The following is a 22,085-nucleotide window of genomic DNA, read 5'->3' on the forward strand; positions in this document are numbered from 1 at the left end:
TGGCAGCTCTCTGGATTTGCATCACTGTGGAGTAAAAGTTTTGCTACAGTTGAATTGTGTATTTTTTCAGACATGTATATATATGGCAAGTGTCCTATCTAACCATTTATTTATCAATAGAAAAAATAGACATCTCATTCTGACCATTAACTGTATGGATATTCCTTAGAACAGAACATCTTTGACAGATATGTCAAAAAATTGACTTCCCATAGACTACCCTCTGTACCACCACTGAACTGCATTGTCATGGTTCAGAAATAAATCCTTTAAGTGATTTGTAGAAAAATATCAATGAGGCTCATGTATGTGATTCCCAAATCAAACTGCTCAAGTTTTCTTTCAGTTTTTTTATTTGGTGCCTTAAGCAGAAACATCAGCTCAGCAGAACTTGAATGAATAAGTATATAGATTTGAGAAAACAAATAGGCATAAATCGGTCAAAGCTGAAGCACACTCACACTGCATCAAAGGGATGACATCACGGTAGGACCATGACATCACAATAGAACCCTGGACTGACAATGGAACAGCTGCCATTTTACAAAGACAGTCAATCCCAGTATATCGTTCCACTCTTTTATTGTATTCATAGGTTTCTGGTGTGGTTTCTCAATCAAAGTCAGATGAGCTAAATTTTCTACTTGGGCTAAATTTATCATATTCTCTACTTTCTACTGCGGTCCTCCCCAGCAGCTACAAAGCCAATGTTTGATTGGACAAATGGGGCCCATAACAACATGGTTAATAATCTAGCTTCTAGGAATTTTTTAACTTGTAGACCCCATATTCTGTGGCTGGTAGGACTGGAAATGTTATGTATTCTGTGCCATCCAATTTGGTCCGAATAGTGAACCTGCCGTATATGTTGTGCTCATAGGCATACATAAGACGATCCAATTGCCACATTCCTAGGCTTTGTTTTCTTAAATCCTTCAGTTCCTCAGGATATTTATTTTGAAGGATATCTTCGGCATAGTATTTTAACTGCATGGGTACAGCAATTATAACTTCTTTGTTTTGTTGTGTAATCCATCCAACAAAGGATAAAACTTCATCAATAATGTGTTTCTTCAGTGTATCCAAAAATGTTCCAACATATGTTTTGCCTGTTGTGGTACCGGAATTACAAGCGTACAATCTCAGTTCAATCCATTTCTTATCCAGGACTGAACCATCTATACCAGAGAAGAGGTTTTTTACTGACTGCGCCAATTCAGTAGGGGACTGACCACAGATTGTTGGGAGGTTTCTTGAAATTTCTGATTCAAAATTACTGTGACAATTGACCTGTAATGAAACTTCTTCAGCCGATTTGATGGCCTCGATTGGCGTTTCCACAATTTTGTTTTTTGCATCAAATATTGTTACACGAGTGCCCTGTAAACTTGCATATAAATGTGTCCTGCGTCCCACCTTTAATTTTCGTTTCACATCATTTTCAAAGTCCTTGGTGGCCATGTGTATAACAACACTGGGTCTCTTTCCATAGATGGATGCCCTATTGAACTTGTTTTTAAGTTGATCAATTAGGGTATTTGACAAGTGCTCTTCTTGATTGGGACGGTTCACAGACAAACATTTGAGCTCGATTTTAATTCGCTGATGTTCGTGCCCCGTTGTCCCCAAAATACTGTGCACTGCGTCAGCAACATTATCTTCGCTGTACTTGTTAACACATTCTGCTTTTATGACAACTGTAACGCTTTCAGCTTCCTCAATTTTCATTTTTTGCAACCCTTTGAAAACGGAATCAAAACGTACGTCTGGCTTTTGAATCCACAAGTTTTCTTTAGATGAGAACAGTGCCAACTCGTTCTCTTCAAGTTTAAAGAAAATGCTGTTCACGGTATTATCCCATATAGTATTTGAAACAGGAGTCTTGTTTATTTCACCTTCTATATTATTTTCCCTTTCTTGATTGACAAATAAATAGATTTTTACTCTTGGGATTCCAATACCAATATTTCTGTTTGACCCTTGAACCTTTGCCTCAAATGTTGCAACAAACTTGTAACCCCAGAAAGTCTTTAAGCATATTTCAGGGAACACGACCGTGACAAAGAGCTCTTGACTCCCAGAGAAAATTTCACTGACTATTGTAGCTAGGTCCTCTGCAGATTTACCTTCTCCCCAGGTCAGTTTCTCACCTTTTGTATCCTCACTAAACATTGCACTAATATACAGAGTTTTATGCCCCACCGCGTTAACCTTCGGAGGTATGCTTTCTGAAAAGCGTACCCCGTTGTGCCTCAGTTGAATAGGTGCATTAGTGAGATCTTTCAAGATCGGCTTATATTGCTGGTCAAAATTGTTGTTGTCCAGGATGAGAAATATTCTCGTGGGGTCTTGAGCGCAGGTCTGACGGACGACTTGCAGCAGGATGCTGATCACAAGCGCTGATGTCATGGATGAGGTCATCGTGGCCGGTGCTGCTTGCGTTCTCTCCACGCGTTCTCTCTCTCTCTCTCTCTCTCTCTCGGTCTGTAAACATTCAAAATATAGCAGTACTATGGCCCAGGGCACTGCATACACTGCACATACACTGAATATAAAATGTACATCCTACTTAAGCTGGGTATACACTGGAATATTAGCCATGATTTTGCAGTTGCAGACAAAATTTACTTCAATACGTACTTGAAATGTTTAGCCTTTTTTGAGGGTACTTCTAAAGAGCATCACAGAATGCACAGTGGTTATTAGTAAAATATTTTCCTCACCCTTTAAAAGCTAATAAAAATTTTAAAACATGAAAAGTCAAGTAATGCTCACCTGTGGAACCTCCAGTCAGACATGAGGGAGCGTCATCTCGCAGTTCATTTTATACTTTCCTCTGGTCTGTTATTTCAGTAAGGGCTCTCTCATTTGCATTCTATTCTCTATCGATCCATCCATTATCTATACCCACTTACTCCCAGTCAGGGTCGCGGGAAGTTCCCCAGCCTATCCCAGAATGCATTGGGCGAGAGGCAGGAATACACCCTGGACAGTTCTGCATTGTATTGTGATTATTGTAATCTCAGAAGCAAATTCAGCGGTGTGCTAAAAAAAAGATGTATGAAAGACTGATAGGTAATAAAAGTGATGTCAGCTTTGCAAACCGAATGGGGAAAGAGGGGAGGGCATCAATTAACAAGGCTGCAGGGTGAAAAGTTGGTCAAAATTATATTATTATTATCTTATTCCCGGGACAATAATATATATCATACTTTAACAGACCATTGCCCCCCCTCTCCAGGGCCCGGGACTATGTGCCCGGTTGCCCCGGCCCCCCCTCGATAGAGTCCCTGTCCATTAATAATAGCAAAACACAGTCCTTTAATTGAAATAAACATGACTTCAGAATCAGAGTATAATCACAATGTTAAAAATAGCTGTGGGCAGTGCCATATGTATAAAACATCACTCTGAACTGACTCTCGGATGTTTTTAGAATTTTACACAGATACTTCATCAACGATCATGACTGCTGAACTACAGTTAGTAGTTAGAAATATCTCAAAGATTTCTGACAGAACACTGCAGCCATTGGTCTGTCTGTGCCGTCTTATTCCCGGGGAAGACTACACAGTCTGTTCCCTAAGCAAAGCAGCCAAAATTCAACCGGTATGATATGTAAAATTTATTTTCTTGCTAAAATGAGCTTATCACCTTTTAACGCTTTAATCCTGGTTTGTGGTTTTGCAGAACAATTGTGACGTGTTCCGAATTGCGATAACGACTCATATTTGTCGCATCTTAGGCTACTTTATTGCGTTTCATGTGCCCTTCATATTTTGAATAGCTGAAACAAAGTATTTTAACAAAGTCCCGTCTTTGAAACAGCTATTCATGACAGGTGAAGTTGAGGATATTAAATGCAAGTATTGCACACTGCCAAGCTGTGAGTTTGTGTTTCAGAGTTTGTGTACCATGAGATATTATATGTGTCTAAGAGTATGCACACAAGTTTGTGTTTAAAAAGCTTTGGAAATTTATTTTCTCTTTCCCTTTATCTGATGCATATTTATTTCTGTTCAGTCATAAAATTGGGTGGGACTGACGATTAAGTTTTCGGGGAAAATTATTATTATGATTTGTAGTATTACTGAATGTCAGTGAGCACTTGAAATGAGTACAAGGACTTATGCTTGGAAATGAATTTCGTTCTTTGGTTGAAGAACCTTATGTGGGTCAATGATGGATAAAGTTTTCTGAGGGTGAAAGTTTAAAAAAGTTAAAATATGTTGGAATTGAATCAATAAAACAGAAAGTTTATATGAAACAGTTATTCATGGTTTGACTGGTTGTCAAAGTACAGGCCGGTGGTGGTGTGGGTAGCATGTTTGGATGCTTGTGGTGAGCAGTTAAATTACAATACTTGTAGTGAACTTAAATTAATTTATATTTCAGGCAGTTGAAAGTCAACTGTTTTCATTACAATTCTATGATGCTAAAATGCTAACTGAGTCCTGAGTATGTTTTTAAAGAAAGATGATTATGGTAATAAGGTGGTCTAAATGAGCTGAGAGGTAACTATGCTAACATTACTTGTTGTTTGCATCAGTGCTTCTCGAACTTGGTCCTAGGTCCCCCCACTCTATGCTGGCTTTCGTTCCAACCACAATTTCAGTCCCAGAATTTGAACAAGCTGTTAATTTTGTTTAAATTAGATTCTTAAATAAATCAAATTAAAGAATATGCTTGATAATTGTTGAACATGTGTTTAAGTTCTTTCATAATTTTTCCTCTTAAACTGATCAACACAATGCAGGCTTGGCTCATTATCATTTGCGTTGTCTTTCAGTTGTGGCCAGGTGTCCACACTTTCACCAATTAGGAGCCTACTGAGTCACCTCAGTCTTAAATTTCAGTTAAAAAACCAGTTAAAAATGACCCGTTTACTTGTTAGCAAAATGGCTCAACAAGCACAATGTGGGGGGGGGGGGGGTTGCTAGGGCCTGGGCTGACTTTGGGAACCACTGGTTTACATGAGCTGAATGATAACGATGATAAGTGCTTCGTGTTTTACCACACTTGGCCAACCACGTCTCAACAGTCCTTTATCTGTCTTTGCTGAGGGCTGATGAACTCCTCGGTGGGGCTGTCTGTTAGGTTTAATCTGACAAATACTTATTTAATCGGGGGAATGACACTATTTAACTTTGCAAATTTCTAGTCATAAAAACACGTGAAATGTCTTTGTGTGTGCCTGCACTTGACTTGACTTGTACGGGGACCTGATGCTTGCACCCTTTAATTTCTGTATGCCGTTGTATTTATTTAACCCTTTAAGGTGTGAGATCACAAATATGTGATTAGAATGTTTTTACTGTAACTGAACATTCTAACGCTGGTGCAACAACCACTGCTGGTGACTGAAAGCGATGGAGTTCTAGAACACTGACTTAGGTATTTTGAAAAAAAACATTCCTACTCTTCAAAGGGTTAATTAGTCTTGGAAGAAGTAGTCAGTCAGGGATTTAAGACTTTTGATGTCAGGTTAAATCTTAGTTTTTTTCCCCCTTGCTTGTGTGCCAAGTAAAGTCATCGGTAAACTGAAAGCGGGCAATTCTGGATGGTAATTAGCGTGGGTTGCCTGGGTGACATCACCTTTTCTCACCCCCCCCCTCCCCCAGGTCCTGCAGGCTGATGTCATTGTGCTGGCCAGCGCAGGACGGGCGAGCGTACCCCCCGCGTGGGTGCGGCCCGGGGCAGCTGTCATAAACTGCGGCCCTGCTCTAGTGTCAGGTACCACACACCTCCTGCCACGCCCAAACACCTTACTGCTCTGGTGTCAGATACCACACACCTCCTGCCACGCCCAAACACCTTACTGCTCTGGTGTCAGATACCACACAGCTCTGCCACGCCCAAATACCTCACTGCACTAGTGTCAGGTACCGCACCTCTGGCCACACCCAAACATCTCACTGCAGTAGTGTCAGGTACCACACACCTCTAGCCATGCCCAGTCACCTCAAATCTATCCCATCTATCCTCCTGAGACCCAGCAATTAATTTCCTCTGTGGTCCTAATCTCAAGAACCATATATTCTACTCTGCCAAAATCTCCACGACAAGGTACATTCAATAAAAAATAAAATAAATACTATTTTTGAAAATATTTTCATTGCAAAATATTTTTGTTTATTTAAAATATTTAAACCATTTTTCTGTCCCCCCCCCCCAACCCCCCGCCCCCGAGAATATCTTACTGACACCTTCAGACTGCAGCACCAAGTCCCTTTGTAAAGTCTACAGTTGATAAACCAACAAAAAAATTTTTTGGCGAAAGACAGAAAAGAAAGACCTGACTCTTACTCTGCGTTTTTCTCTCCTTCTCTTTCCTTTCCCAGAGGAGCTCGGGGCAGCGGGTACGGCGGTGGAGATGTCCGTGGCGCCGGGCGTGGGATCTTTGGCCGCGGCGTTGAGGATCCAGGTACAGCCCGCCCGTCCTCCTCCTCCCCCGGCTCGCGGTCCCAGGCCTGTACGCAATCAGCATTCACCCGTAACCCCCACACTGGCGCGAGGTCACAGACGTCATTTTAGAACTTCCTTAACTGAACGTTCTAATGATGTCACAATTGCTGCTGGGGTTCTAGAACACTGACTTTGAAAAAAAGCACCACGCCCACAACCCAAATCGGCTTAACTGAGGCAGCACAGCTGCACCGAATTCGCTCGTTGGGCCCGCGGCCGACAACGAAGCAACGTTAGCAGCGCAAACGCCCATCCAACCGCACATCTGTCACGCGTAACTTTCAGCAGATTAAGCGAGGACCTGCCAGATAAAGTTCATTTACTGCTCAAAGCTGACACGGTGAAAACGAAAACCAGCCTACACAGCAGATGGTGAATATCACTGGACAAGACCCTCGGGCTAGTTTTGCCCATTTTTTTTTAATGGTTTTGGATAAAAAAGACATTTTTAGGACCATAAATGGAACCAGTTTCAGGACTTCGGATAAGGGAGGACAGAGTCTAACACCAGCTGGCTGCCCAGGCAAATCCCACTGTCCCGCGTTGAGCAGATAAAAAATGCTCTTAACACAGCTGAAGAGCTGCTTTCATTAAATGACCGTGTTATTTGGGAAAACTATCGTATCCACAGCACATATAGTGAGAATAGATACTTGATGAAAGATACAATTCATAAACATTTTAAACATTTGTAAGGAATGTAATCTTTGCGGTCACAGTTTATATATTTTTTTTTTGCAAAGAAACACCTTTGGAATGACGTAAATGTGAGCTTGAAATGGCAACCAAGCAGCCTGCCAACAGCATCACACCCAGAGGGAGGTCAGATGTGTGTCTGACGGTTAAACATCTGCATAGCAGAGCACTGCAGGGAGTAAGCACGGTGAAAGGCTATGGCTGAGAGCCAATCAGCACTTGTCCTTCACTCTGTCAAACAATTACAAGCGCTGGCGATTGTTTTTACTTCGCAAAAGCAGTTTGGTTTGAGTTCAGCAGCGATCCCTAAAACTCATTTGCCGAACTTCACAAGTCTGTGAAGAATAAGTGAAAGGCTTGCAGTTTTTTTGTAAGTGAAAGTTGGGGACAGATGATGGTGGGACACAGGCCCTTTGTCAGTATTTTGGGTTGGTTTGTGAGGTGGTGTCCCCCCCTGCAGAATGTGGTGAAGAGCAGCCGCAGGTGGATGCAGGAGCAGCAGTACCGGCCGTGGACCCTGCGCAGCCTCAAACTGCAGCCTCTCTCACCTGTGCCCAGGTAACTCTTACCCGGCCACGCCCCCGGCTCCCGACGCAAACGTTCTCACCTGCCTCCTTTAACTCGTCCTGAATGGGCAGCGATGGAATGGGAGAGGCGTGGTCGGTGCCAAAGTGGGCGGGGCTATCCTGTCATGTCAGTCACTGGCTTTGTGTTCCAGAAGGTTCCAATCAGTTCCAGTATCTCCACCCATTTTGTGGTTGTGATGTCACTCCTGCCTAATGAATGGACAATGGAATGGCCTTTTGGCCCTCTAGTGGAGAAACACTGTCACTGCGGTTCATTACTGAGCGAGGTGCTCTGTGAGCAGGAGAGATGCCCGTCTGAAACCGTTTCTCCGTCTCTCGGCGAACCCTCAGCGACATCGAGATTTCGCGGGGCCAGACGCCGAAGGCCATCGACCTGCTCGCCAGGGAGATCGGCCTGCTGTCGGACGAGCTGGAAGCCTACGGCCGCGCCAAGGCCAAGGTGCGCCTGTCCCTCCTGCACCGGCTGAGAGCACAGCCTGATGGGAAATATGTGCTGGTGGCCGGGTGAGTGAAGACGCACTTCCCATCATCCTTTTGCAGTCTCCGTGAAAGCCACTGAATGGGTGTGGTCAGAAAGGAACTCAGTTACCCATAACTCAATTTTTAACTGTAATAATAACTCTATTATTATTGTTATTGTTTTTGGGGGACCATGTTTTGCAACAGTGGCCCCCAAACTGTGGAATAGCCTCCCTCTGTACTTAAGATCCATGGGCTCTGTCGACCCTTCCAAGCCTCACCTGCACAGACCGGCTTTCAGTTAAAGTTCCTGCTTTGGTCTTTGTTTTGTGGCTCTGTTTTTAAGTCTGTTTTATTCATTTTATTTTCTTTTTAATCTATTTTACTGTTGTTGTTCCTTTGCAATGCTTCAGTGAAATAGCAGAGTGAAGATCTCATCTGGTGTTTTTTTTTTTTTTGAACATCCATTGGTGGATGAGATGGCGTGCGCTAACACTGCTTGCTGCCTCTTCCCCCCCCTCGCAGCTACCGTGGGTACATGATCCTGACCATTATGCAGACCCCCACCCCTCCCAAACTCCCCCCCCCCCTCGGGCACAGAGCCATAATGTGGGAGCGATGTAGTGAGAGAGCTTCTTTTCAACTCGCCGCCCCAGTTCGATAGACCCGCCCCCCTTGCTAACTACCGTTCCTTTGAAACAAGTAGGGGTGGTGGTGGTGGGGGGGGGCTTATCTTTTTGGCAGGTCCTTTCAGGGGGGTGCTGTGCGCCCCTTTTATCTCTGCGTGAATAGCAGTGAGTCTGATAGGACGGGGGGACCCGGCAAGGTTGGGGCTTGTGCTCCTAGAATTTTGGGGAAGGAGGGGGCCCCTACTTTGGCGGACTGGAGGGAACAACCGAGCCCCCCCCCCCCACTCTGACGGTGCTCTCTTTGTTACCCAGGACCCCGCCGAAATTAATGTCAGCGGCAGACATGCCTTTGTACAGCTCTGCCAAGAAAGCGTGTTCCCCCTGTGCCCCCCCCCCCCCCCCCTTCCCCAAACCCATCCCCTACCGAGCCCCCGAGAAGGAAGCCTGGAGTCCCAGCTGCACAGATGGGCCTCTGTTGTTCTTGACTGCCCCCCCCCCCCCAAACGCGCACCCCCCACTCCCATGTGGGTGCTGCAAAGAGCCAATCAGCACTCAGGAGGACAGCCGTGCGCAGGTCCCTTTCGCTTGTGACCGCACTGGGGCGCCAACAAGTGCCCGGGAGAAATACGAAGGTAACGTTCAATTCTGACCTCCTCAGCATTCATTTCTTTAAAATTTCCCTCCCTTCTCTGTCTCCCCCTACCCCCCCAGGATAACCCCCACCCCTCTGGGAGAGGGGAAGAGCACGGTCACCATCGGGCTGGTCCAGGCCCTGACGGCCCACCTCAAGCTCAGCTCCTTCGCCTGTCTGCGACAGCCCTCCCAGGGGCCCACTTTTGGGGTCAAAGGTGAGCCCCGCCACAGCCTGGCACCCCGATACGGCCTGTTCTGCTGCATTATTATTTAATTATCCTTTCTTTATTTACTTATATATAACTTCTCATCCAGGTCTGTGGCACAAAATGCTTTTTTACGGAAATAAATCTGTCCTGTTATTGTGAGCGCAGTTCAGTGATACTCAGATCTGGTCAGTAGTGCTGCTGGTTTTCATTTTCCCCTCTACAGGACTGATTTAAACCTGGAACGCCAGCGGAGTTAAATCTCAGGCCTTATTCAATCAATGACATTCAGTGGATTTATTCAGTCAATGAACTCTCAGATAGAGAGGAAATCCAGCAGTACTATTTTTTTTTTAAAGTATCCCTGTCCTAGCGTCACCAAGTTCTTCTGTACAATACAAAACACGCCTCAGTGCTATTATGATTATTAGGGATGGTTTTCCTGAACGTTTGACCAGGGAAACATTTAACCTGCATTTCAGTCCTTAGCCTCATGGTGTCACTGTAGGCACTCTAAATCCAGCGATCGTTGGTAAGAGGCGGTGGAACGTGACCAATTAAGCAAATAAAGACCCGATTAGCAGCATTTAGTGAGCGAGTCAGTCGGTCAAGAGCAGTACGTGGCCCCTAACCACCATTTCCCACAATCCCCTCTTCACAGGGGGTGCGGCCGGAGGGGGTTACGCCCAGGTCATCCCCATGGAGGAGGTAAGCAGCCTTGTGTCACCCCTGTCACATGACCCGGTCCATCACCACCCCCCCACCCACCCACAGTAGCTTCAGAACCCTGTCACATGACCCTGCTCCACTGCAGCTTCACAAATCGCTTTTCATGGGGAGCTTTATTTCCTGCGACATCCCCTCTCTGTTTCAGTGCCTGTAATTCACCTCAGATGCTGTTTGCAGACTCTGAAAGAACAAATCACTCGGGTTCGGTCTTCCAGCATTTAGTAAATGCTCCCATTTGGCCCATTTTGTCTCTTTTATTAGATGCGTGTCGTGCTCTGGGTCCATCTTGTGAAGGCCAAGAGCTGAACAGAATCGCCTTGTGTCTCTTAAGATGGCCTCCAATTTAGAGCAGAGTAATGATATAAATGTGACCCTCTGCGAAGCTCCAGAGGCGTGGACGTCCACGTGAGCACAAACACACACGTCCAGCTTTTCACGATGTTCGCCCACGGTAGCGATGCGGGCGGGTTTCTGAGATGAGCTGACCGTCCGCACTTTAGTCTGATATTCATCGTTTCATTTCAAATCCACTGTGCTGGAGTACGTTTACATATACATTCACATATCCGTACGCACACATCAGTTTTAGCTCGAAGGCAGAATCTAAAGTTCCCTGTGACCGTTGTTGTATTTGTACGTTTATTCGCCGAGAACTTCCACGTTGGTTTTTTTGGCCAACGGACCGTCGTCTGTCCGCAGTTCAACCTCCACCTGACGGGGGACATTCACGCCATCACAGCCGCCAATAACCTGGTGGCGGCGGCCGTGGACGCCCGCATGCTGCACGAGGCCACGCAGTCGGACAAGGTGAGCGGGGGACCCCGGGGGGGGGGGGGCGCTCAGCCGAATTAGAGCCGAATCAAACACTGGAGGCCACAGAGCGGTTCACGCTGGAACACCCTGTAGAACACATGAAACCTATTGGGTATTTAACACACGGAAACACAGCCTTCTGGTATTTAACATGCTGGAACACAGCCTTCTGGGTATTTAACACGCTGGAACACAGCCTTCTGGTATTTAACGACGCTTGGTCTGGGAACACAGCCTTCTGGGTATTTAACACGCTGGAACACAGCCTTCTGGGTATTTAACACGCTGGAACACAGCCTTCTGGGTATTTAACACACAGGAACACAGCCTTCTGGGTATTTAACACAGGGGAACACAGCCTTATGGGTATTTAACACAGGGGAACACAGCCTTATGGGTATTTAACACGCTGGAACACAGCCTTCTGGGTATTTAACACACAGGAACACAGCCTTCTGGGTATTTAACACGCTGGAACACAGCCTTCTGGGTATTTAACACACAGGAACACAGCCTTCTGGGTATTTAAACCCCTGTATAACAAGCCTCTTATAGAGTGTAGTTTAACACACAGGAACACAGCCTTCTGGGTATTTAACACGCTGGAACACAGCCTAGACGCACGTAGAAAGAGAGCTAGCAAGTACGTAGCCTTTAAAGCAGGGGTGTCCAATCTTATCCGAAAAGGGTGTGGGTGCATGTTTTTGCTTTAGGCCAACGGCATGACACTCGATTGAACTTATCGAGGTCTTGATTGAAGAGGACGATTAGCTCATCACTTGAATCGGATGCACCCACGCCGGCCATTTCTCAGATAAGATTCGACAGCCCTGCTTTAAAATAAGATAAGGTTCTGGAACGGGTCACCCCTGACTCCTGTTTCTGAGTAATCCAGAGTTCTGAGTGTTTCTACGAACCGCGCGCGGGTTTACGTGCGAATCTGACACGTTGTCTCTCTCCTCCCCCACGCTCTTATCAGGCTTTGTTTAACAGACTGGTTCCCACTGTGAACGGTTCCAGAAGGTTCTCCCCCATACAGATAGCCAGACTACAGGTAAGTGCACGTCAAAGTTTGCTGTTAGTCAATGACTCGATATGTTCATATTTTTTGGCACCGATCGTGAAGAAGAATTTCCTCACAGAGGACGATAATCAATCAATCTGTCTGTCTATCTATTACCGTGCTCTTTGTAAATTTATGAGCGAAGTGATCAATTTCATTGATTCGTTTAAATGGCATGTGTACGGTCAGTTTGGAAATGCATTTCAGATGCAGTTTTGAAGGCTGCCAGTAGGTGGCCTCGTTGAGAAGGAAATCAAATGGCCTCCGATGAAAATGCTTAGCGGGACATCATCTTGCCTGTGAAGGTCTTTTGAGGGGCATAGAGGACTTCCATCCTCAGTTTTATTTATTTTTTTTGCTTTAATTTTGCGTTATTTTCCTGAAGAAAGAACTAGAACTGTGTCGAATTTGAGTAAGAGCACAAGCCCAGTCAAAAGTCAGAGGCGGGGACCAACTTAGACCGAGCGGCTCGCTGGGACCCGCTAACAGAAGGATGTTTGGGGACAGCCCAGCTTCGCTGTGCCCGAGTTGAAAAGTTCAGGGGCGTGAAACATTCATAAGTGCGGAGGGCGTGCTGTTCGTCCAGACGGAACCGGAGAGAGAACAGGGCGATCAGGGGAGGGGAAAAACAACGGATTACATTATCGTTTTCCGAAGCAAATGATCCGTCATCTAGACCTTACGCATCTTATTATTATTATTATTATTATTATTATTATTATTATTATTATTAATAATAATTACATTTATATAGCACTTTTCCATATGCTCAAAGTGCTTTACAGTGAAGGGGAACTCACCTCACCCACCACCATATCTTATCGGTCCGTCAACCTGGAGGCTGTCCCACGAAGCTCTTCAGCACGGACGTCTTTCTCAAGGGCACAGCAGCTGTGCGCCCCCACCTGGATTCAAGCCTGCAACCCCTTTGGTTATAACTCTCACTGCCCTAGCCGCAGCGCCTCCCCATCGCTAAAAGGATGGGTCTCTCAGAGGCAGTAAAGCTCTGTGGTTGTGACTGGTGTTTTAAGAGGGCAGGCCGGTGTCCTTTGGGCTGGGCTGGTACTGACAGTAACCGGCTCCCCTTTGCAGTCACCGAAACACTTTTCTTTTTTTTCTTCTGTTTGACCGTAATGGTTTCAGGCTCTGTTGTTTTCTTTTTTTGGTTTCCATGGTGTCCAAACCGGATTCGTCCAGATCGGGTGGGGACTCTGGGGCTGTTAAAAAAGTCCTCACAGCAGTGGTGTGAGTGGGATGGTTCACAAAGGGGTTAAAAAAAAAATAAAAAAATAAATAAGTTTAAGTGAGAATGGGTTGCCGTAGTGCGCATCCCCTTGGAAACGACAGGGCAGTGAGGCTGAGTGTCTTCTGGTGGAGGGTCAGGGGTCATTTGTCCACCCACATGGCGGAGAGAGGACAGCGGCTCGTACCCCTGCCAAAATAAACCTGTTCAGGACTGAGGACCGCTAGTCTGGAATAATATCTCTGATTTACCACGCGTGTACTAGATGTTAAGCATATGATTGTATGATGGTAGGCGTGTGGATTGTGTGATGTTAGGCGTGTGGATTGTGTGATGTTAGGCGTGTGGATTGTATGATGGTAGGCGTGTGATTGCGTGATTATAGGCGTGTGATTGAGCTGTACGCGTGTGATTGTCTTCGAGTTGGCTGGGATTGTATGATGATGCCGCCTGGTGGATTGGTGCTGTTGGCGCTGGACTTTGGGACGTAAAGGTCCGTGGCAGAGAGTAAGGGGGAGAGCCTGCGTTTCTGGTCGAGGGGGGAGGAAGAGAGCCGCGTGGGGGCAGTCCACGCGTGTCCATCGAAGCTGAGAGGTCGGTGGGAGTGGTGCGTGGGTGGGTGGGGGAGGGGAAGGGGTGGGGTGGTGGTGGGTGGCGGGGGGTGGTGGTGGTGGTGGGTGGGTGGAGGGGGAGGTGTATTGGGAGGAAATGAAAAAGGGAGCGGGTTAAACGCCCCCCCCACAGCCCCCCCGGTGTCAGTGGCATCCGCACGCCGTCCCGTGTTCCCTGATGAGTCAGGAGAGCGTGAGCGCATCCCCCACAATCCCTCAGTGAGACACACGCGCGGCGTATTTTTTACGATCGCCCGTCCCCACTGGTGCGTTCATAACGATGTGGCGGTTTGCTCCACGACACTAACCTACTGCAGGCTGGGAGGGAGGGGGGTCCCACAGCCAGCTGTTTTCGGGGGGTGCCCCTTGCACAGACGTGGGGGGAAGGAGTACCACTGTTGTTCTTACTTCCCCCCAGGATCACAATGGAAAGTCCTCATTGACTGATGGGGGTATTTACTCTCGAGGTTCAGGAGTGCACGTCTAGAGAGGGGGGCTAGTAAATTAAAGTCAGCTTTCCTTTAGGGTCTACAAAAGGAACATAAACACAACCTCCCCCCTGCCCTGCCCTGCCCCCCTCCCCCCTCGTTTTAGTGCGAAACTACGCTCCTCCTGAAGTGCAGGCCGTTAAATTCAACGATAAGGACCTCGGGATTTTCGGTTTTTCCCCTTCACCATGGTCGAGTTTTAATATAAACTGACCTTTCCATCCCCCCTCTCTACCAGAGGAACTTGTTCTGACCGTCCAAACGCCTCAGCTTACACACGTGTTCCGAGTTCTCTCTGTTTTGACAGAGATTGCCGGCAGTGACGGCAGTGCAATCCCTTATTACTGTCCAAACATTTCCCCTCCAAAGAGGACTGCTCTGTTTAAAAGCCACGGGGTTCACCAGGAAACACCGATTTTTCTTGAAAAGGCAAGATGGCGGCAGCCATTTTGTTTTTTCATGGTTTGTGCTGAATGACTTCAGTGCCTTTAACTCTGAACAGTAGGCTTTTGGAAAAAAAATTCTAAATTCTAATTCAGAGTTCTATAAGTTATTTGCTTTCAATCACCAGTAGTGTCTCCTACATCAGCATCAGAATTCAATTCATTTCAGGTCCTTTACCGTCATTGTGCCAGTACAACACAACTGAGTTGCAGCTCCGTGAGTTCAGTGGAAACAAAGACAGACTGAAATAGAATTCAATTATAGAAAATGCAGTTAAGAAAATTGTAGGATTACGTTCACAATCTGTTTCACAAAACCGCCTAACAAATGTTGTTTTTCTTCTCCCCCCATTTCTCAGTGGTCGATACCAACGACCGTTTTCTGAGAAAGATAACCGTCGGACAGGCGAACACCGAGAAGGGCCACGTGCGGGAGGTACGCGAGTGACCCTTTAACCCGAAAAAGGCGGTTCGGTTTCGGTGGGGCGATGCTTCTCCCCGGTTTCACCCTTATACCCCCCCCCCCCTCTCGCTCCGCAGACCCAGTTCGACATCGCCGTCGCCAGCGAGATCATGGCCATCCTGGCTCTGACCGACGGGCTGGCCGACATGAAGGAGAGGCTCGGCCGCATGGTGGTGGGGACCAGCCGGACGGGACGGCCCGTCACCGCGGACGACCTGGCGCACGCCTGCAGTGTACAGACGCTCAGCTGCGTCGTCGGCCAGGCGTTAACACTAGCCAGCGCGCGCGTTCTGTGGTGTGACTGGAACTGGCGATCCAGGCCTTCCAGAACCTTCAGAAGGTGCTGCGTGAAGTCGATGTCACCAATAAGCGCGGGCTTTAGGGCTGTTAACGTGTTGAGAACGGCTGGACTGGGCGTCCTTTCACTGAACAGCGCAGCATAACAGCAAGGTTTTCTGCTTCCCCTCGCTGGACAGGATATTTCTTAACACCAAAATCCCTTTGGCTGTAGTCTACATTCATAGGTAATCCCCCCCCCCCCCCCAGGTGTACTAACTGCAACTGATGGATCACACCTGAGGTATATTTCAACAGAATATGACCCTCCATATAACTGCCAGATACCATAAAAAGAGGGTCATGTTTCTGTTGCAGAAATACTGCCTTTTAACCCTTTGAAGAGCAAGTTTTAAAAAAATTTAAAAAAACATTCTGAGTCAGTGTTCTAGAACTCCATTGCTCTCAATCAATCAATCAAGCGTTAGAATGTTCAGTGAAAAACATTCTAAACCATGTATTCGTCACAACCCGACACAGTGCAAAAGATTAAGAAAACTGTCCGCAAACATTTTCAAAGCCGTTTTATTTTTAAACAGAGGAACACGTTTCTAATTCGCGTGTTTTGACCGCGGTGAAGGCGCGGAGTGATGCGAGCGGGAAGTCCCCCGTTTCTGACCTGGGCGTAACCTAAATTCACCCCCCACGCCCTCCCACAGCGAGGGAGCGAACACAGAACAGGCCAGCAGCAGACTGCCTCCCAGCATCAATAAATCATACCAACCACGCTGCTTGCTCTGTGATTTAGGAGCTCGCTTTCCTTTTTTTCTTTTTTTCTTCGCCTGTCCCCCCCCCCCTTCTCCCGTGCTGGTCTGCCTGTTAACAGCCGGTGGCTCTCCTGCGCGGGCCGGGGGGGGGTGTAACTTAACGGTAGCGGACGGAGTCGAGGCCGGTTAGCCGCTAGCGGAAGCCTGCGCCACGCGATGGTAGTAAACACGCCGGTAATCCGTCGGTTCTGGAGTTCCGGTGTTCGGTGTGCGTTGAGTCACGTGGGGTTCGGGTTTTTCAAACGGCCGTGTGGAAGGCTCGCACACTCTGGGCTCATTCCAATCGCTTATTTATTTATTTATTTTTTACCTCCTTGCTTCCTTTCCTTGCGTCCTTTCCTAGCTCCTTGGCTCCACCCGTCGGAGGACGCAAGGAAAGGAAGCAAGGAAAGGACGCGAGGGCGGAGGAATCGAGGAAACGTGTAATTAAGCAAATGGAACGTCCTTGCTCTTTCGAGCCTGTGTTTGAACCCGTGTCAATTACAGACGTTGCAGATGGGGAGAGGTGAATCCACAGAACGATCATTTATATGTCACGCGTTTAAAAAAAAAAAAAACCTTCGCAAAGGATGCACTTGTGTTTCCTTGCTCAAGCGTCCTTCGGGAGCCTCCAAGCTCCTCCCTCTTAGCTCCTTCAGGGAGCATTTAATGGGTTTGGAGTGTCCTTCAAAATGGCGGCCCTCGATCGATTTCCGGGTCAGTCAAGGACCGAAGAGACGGGTAAAATAAGCGTTTGGAACGAGCCCTCGGGCTGTGCTTTATAACGCTCCCCGATCCAACGCTGACCTTTCCACATCTTTCCCTTCGATTTTTCTCTGCAGTTTATTAGCCTGAGTTTAATAAAAGTCCTCCACCCTTTAATAGTGCCTCCACCCCCCCCGTTCACATACAGTAAATGGGTCACACAAGGATTTCATCAGTCTTACAAATGCAACCGCGGAATGCAAGTTAAAATTAAAATGTAAAAGTTAAATATGTACTGTTGGCGGCAATGAGGTATTAACGGTAATGATACTGGTTATGAACAGTTATTAACGCTTACGAAGGCTTATGAACGCCGTTACGTACGAGACTTCGGATGTCGAGACGCGGAGCTCTGAAAGAACCGCCGCCTCGGGACAGGCGCTCCGCCTCGGGACAGGCGCTCCGCCTCGGGACGGGCGCTCCGCCTCGGGACAGGCGCTCCGCCTCGGGACAGGCGCTCCGCCTCGCTGTGCGTCTCATTCCGGGAACACCTGTCTGCGGTTACCGCCGGAAACGGCGGATTTCGCGCCCGCTGGGCCAACGGGGCCTCGCCGTCGTCTTCCCGCCTCAACGGCTTTATTGGTTTCAGACGGAACGAACGCAGCGTTTTGAAATCCCCCCCCCCCCCAGTAAATGGCGAAAGTCTGCATGTTTTTTACCCCCCTTGGGGCGTTCTGTGGGTGAAACTCCTGATTCTTTCCAAATGCTAGTTTTTGGATAACGGGGAATTTTTAAAAAAAGAGGCGTCGCTACAAACGCGTTCTGCCTGGATGTGAAAACTCTGTTTCATTGTCAGCTGAGTTATGATGAAAGCTTCCCCAGCCCTCACTGAATTAATCGCCCAAAAAAATCAGCATTTACGATTTATAGCACTTGGACCTGGCCAAAAGGGAAATGATGTATTGCGGGTGATGTCATGGGACTGTCTGATAAGCCGGTTGTGCATTTTGGTTTTCTTTTCATCTTTGTGACCCTGTAGATGGAACTTATTCCATTTTGACTTGTCCCCATTTGTGTCGTTATTCTTAAAATTAGGCCTCCAACATCTTTTGTGAGGGGGAAAAAGAAGTTGTATGGACTTGGCATTTACATTACAGGGTCCTAAAGCCCTTGTGAGATGCAGTAGACATATCCCCACCCCACTGTGCATATCAGAAATGAACTGAGAGGCTTAGAATAAATTTATTACACGCAATGCTTCTGCCAGCAAGTCCATTATTGTAAATGTTGGAAAAAAAAGCACTTCATATTTTTGGACGGACAAAAAGTTACGAAAGCATACATTCTGCATTTTTGCTCCACGATAAGAACCATGAATCATTTATGGATATGATAACCAGATATTGCCCTGAAATTTTGGCAGTGTAACTGCAGAAGACCAACGTGTCGCTATAATTTGGCGTTGAAAAGACCCTTTATAATCTCAGACTGATTATCTGGATGCTTTGGCCACTCTTGGAGGGCGGTTGACGGTTAGCGTTCACGAATGTAGCGATAGCTAGCTAAAGTGTTGGGTCACTCAGGCTGATTAAACGATGAGGAGCAGAAGTTGGCGGGAAGTCTGGAAGGACGCGGTTCTCCTTGCTCGCCCCGTAGCCACGGGAAAGAGAGACCGCCCAAGCTGGTCTTCCTCGTGACAACATCACTCTCTCTTCTCTCTCTTTCTCGTCTTTTATATCCTCATCTTTTTACGGTATCCCAAATGGTTGTTGTAAGGGCAACGCGTTTGATTGAATCACTGGAGTATGCACTTTGGGGGGGAGAATTCGGCGTGATGTGTTTGCGGCCTGGGAGGCGTTGGTGGGGGGTGGTGCCGTGGTGGGGGGTGTAGGGGGTAGGCGTTTCCGAGAGACTCGGGGTGGGCTCGGTCCCGAAATCTGTGACATCTGTATCTGGTTTGATTGCTGATGCAGCTTCGGCTTGGTCTAGGACAGCTGTGCGAGTCCCCCGAGATAAACCCGCTGTTCTTCAAGGATGTCTTTCCATTCTCTGAAGCTGTCCAGACCCCCTTAAACAAAGAAGGGGGTCTGGACAAAATGGGGGGGAGATAGTGAGAAAAAAAATGGCTGCTCATGTCAGTGAAATATTTCCAGTGCAGCGGGAGGGACCTTAATGTCACTGTTTGCTGAGTTGGTGATTTGGGAGTGGGCGTGGATTTGGGGGGAGGGGGTGAGGGGCGCTGGAGATGCAGGAATACCCCAAAATCCTGTTTTTTTATTAATGAGGCCACAGGGCTGTTGCAGGGGGGACTGCATGGTCTCTTTTTGGTGACTCTCTCTCTCTCTCTCTCTCTCTACCTCTCTCAGGGTGTGACCGGGGCTCTCGCCGTGCTGATGAAGGACGCCATCAAACCCACGCTGATGCAGACGCTCGAGGTGAGTCGCTGAAAAGTCGGAGCGCGGCGGCTGTGGTGGAATGTTTTCCGCCGCTTTTAAGCCAATAACAGAGAGCTGCGCAGTACTCTGTTCACATGGCTGTATATGCAGTGGGGTACGTACTGAAGTGGATCAGGTCAAGTGTCGTTCCTGCTGGAAAGCACTGCTGCAGCACCTCCACCCAGGATTTAGAATGTTTTGGTGACAGAAAAGTGCAGAGAGGGGCAACTAGACTGGTCCCCTGGTCTGACACATAATTCTTAATTTATGTAGAGGATCTCGCACACTCATTCTCCCCCTGCCTCTCTTGCTCTCTCTCTTTCTCATGTCTGTACTTTAGTTTTTTTCATGGAATCCCACAGAACTACGGATCGCATATTAAGATTTCCCCCATTTCCAGGACTATAAGAATTTCGGGTTCCTGTGTTCTTTTTCCTCGGGGGACCGGAGTTAGAATTATCCCAGGAGTCCTGTGATCCCGGATCCCAAGATCCAACCCTAAGATCCAAACCCCCCCCCCCCCCTCCATTTTTTGGAAACGCCCTCATGTTAAATGACATGCTAAGCAGGAAGGGGATGGGCTGAGAGTGGCTCGATGACCTGATAAGGGTCCTGAGACTGAGGGGGTGGGGGGATGTGGGGAGGAGGAAAAAAAACTGTCACAGCACAGCTAAGCGAACGTTCGGAGAGTTCTTCGCACGGAAAGACACTTTCTAAAACGACGCGGCCTCTTCTGGTGTCCCTACTCCTGCAGTGCATACGAATCTGGAATGGGGACAGGTTTCTTTCCGCATGCGTCCGTAGGGGGGAGAGAGAGAGAGAGAAAAAAGCAGCGGCGTGTTTTGTGAAACCTTTCCTGCCTGCGCTTCCTGTGTTTCTTGCACGGGAGCCGGTGAGGGAGGGCCCCGCTCAGCTTGGTGCATGGGAACGCTCCTCCACCCCCAACCCCCCCCCCCCCGTACCCCCGTGGCGCAGAGGGAGAAGGGGGCCAGGCCGTTGTTTTTACAGATGGACCTGGGACGGGACGGGACGGGACGGGACGGGACGACAGGCAGGAATCAGAGCGCCTGCCTGAACCTCGGTGTCCCGTGCGGCAGGGGCTTCACCTTACCCCCTAAAAACAACACGCTCGAACCCGGGCTCACGCGGGGCCCAATAATCACACGTCCTAAATGATGTTCCCCTGGGCTGCTCGTACCGAGGGCCTTCTAATAACCCCCACCCCACACCACACCAACAAAACCCCCCCCCTCCCCCAAACGGCACAGTGCCACCCACCAGCACCACAGCTGAGTTCATACTCAAAGCAGAGGTGGTGGAGTAAACACAGACGTTAGCTTAACATTGACGTAAAATTTCGTCTTTTTTGGGGTGTCTCCTGGCATCGCCTGTTGAGCGCCGTCCACGTGCTCACTGTGAGCTGCGGGTTCGAATCCGGCCACACGACCTCCGCCACGTGCCTCCCGCTAGCTCCCCGTTCTCCCAGTCTCTCTACACTGTGCTGTCCCATAACTCTGAAAAAGCCCTAAAAATGTATTATTATTTTTAAAAAACTAGGTTTCAGTACTGCGTGTGGCCTATATTTATTTTAACTACGCTGTAAAATGTATTTATTATATTGTCCAAAAAGTCCATGTATTCACAATATATTGGCTACATTGTGTTTTGGTAAGGGGGGGGGTGGTTGCTGAGGAGTGTAGAGGCCTGCTGTTCTGTGGCCACAGATCCACATGCTCTCAAGCCCCAAGCCCTTCGGTTTGATTTGGAAAGGGCTCGTCCGAGACGCTCCTGCAGTACCACGTGCTTCCCGGCTGAGTAGTCCTGGCGTCCCTCAACCTCCTCGTAAAAAAAAAAAAAAAAAAAAACCACTGAAAGATAACATCCTTTCACCAAGTTCTATCCGCACTTGACTGGCCTATAAAAAAAATGATGAAAATAATTATTTATTTCTCGTTGCGGTTATTTCTCGTTGCGAGGAAGAGGAGGAGGAGGAGGAGGAGACCTTTTGATCAGACTGCTTGGTCCTCGGATGACCACGGGCGTTTTCCAAGGGGATACTGCATGTAAATATTTCAGGCTTCTGAGAGGATACTGACCGTAAATATTTCATGGCTGTACTGTCAGTTTATTTTATGGTGCAAGAGGTTTTTTTTTCAGTCTAGTCTACAGATACTCCCAGATCTTTGTAAGACTTAAAGGTTAAGTAGCCATTTAAATGGTCTAGATATTCCGGAAAATATGTCAGATATAAATCTCCAAACCACGTGTGTAACTTATCCAGAGGGCTGGTTGGTAAAATATAAAGATAAGGAGAATGGACTATAGCTTAGAGAGT

General features: G+C 47.5%; 1 protein-coding gene and 1 long non-coding RNA gene across 2 annotated transcripts in view; one reads left to right on the plus strand and one right to left on the minus strand.

Annotated features, from left to right (window-relative positions):
- Positions 1-591: 591 nt before the first annotated feature.
- Positions 592-3,197, minus strand: LOC135257615 (uncharacterized). The gene is made up of 2 exons (XR_010330692.1): positions 2,776-3,197; positions 592-2,474 (listed from the first exon to the last, which is right to left on the minus strand). It is a non-coding gene; the product is annotated as an uncharacterized LOC135257615 (long non-coding RNA).
- A 2,417-nt stretch (positions 3,198-5,614) lies between these two features.
- LOC135257613 (monofunctional C1-tetrahydrofolate synthase, mitochondrial-like) overlaps positions 5,615-22,085 on the plus strand; it is a 52,704-nt gene continuing 36,233 nt past the window's right edge. Inside the window, exons 1-8 of the mRNA XM_064340516.1 lie at positions 5,615-5,733; positions 6,342-6,424; positions 7,622-7,719; positions 8,079-8,252; positions 9,548-9,684; positions 10,337-10,383; positions 15,606-15,746; positions 19,682-19,750. Of these exons, the coding sequence (XP_064196586.1) occupies positions 6,374-6,424; positions 7,622-7,719; positions 8,079-8,252; positions 9,548-9,684; positions 10,337-10,383; positions 15,606-15,746; positions 19,682-19,750 (717 nt within the window). The 5' untranslated portion in view covers positions 5,615-5,733; positions 6,342-6,373. The remainder of the gene's footprint in view (positions 5,734-6,341; positions 6,425-7,621; positions 7,720-8,078; positions 8,253-9,547; positions 9,685-10,336; positions 10,384-15,605; positions 15,747-19,681; positions 19,751-22,085) is intronic.

This window comes from Anguilla rostrata, chromosome 6 (genome assembly GCF_018555375.3).
Source record: "Anguilla rostrata isolate EN2019 chromosome 6, ASM1855537v3, whole genome shotgun sequence".
NCBI lineage: Eukaryota > Metazoa > Chordata > Actinopteri > Anguilliformes > Anguillidae > Anguilla > Anguilla rostrata.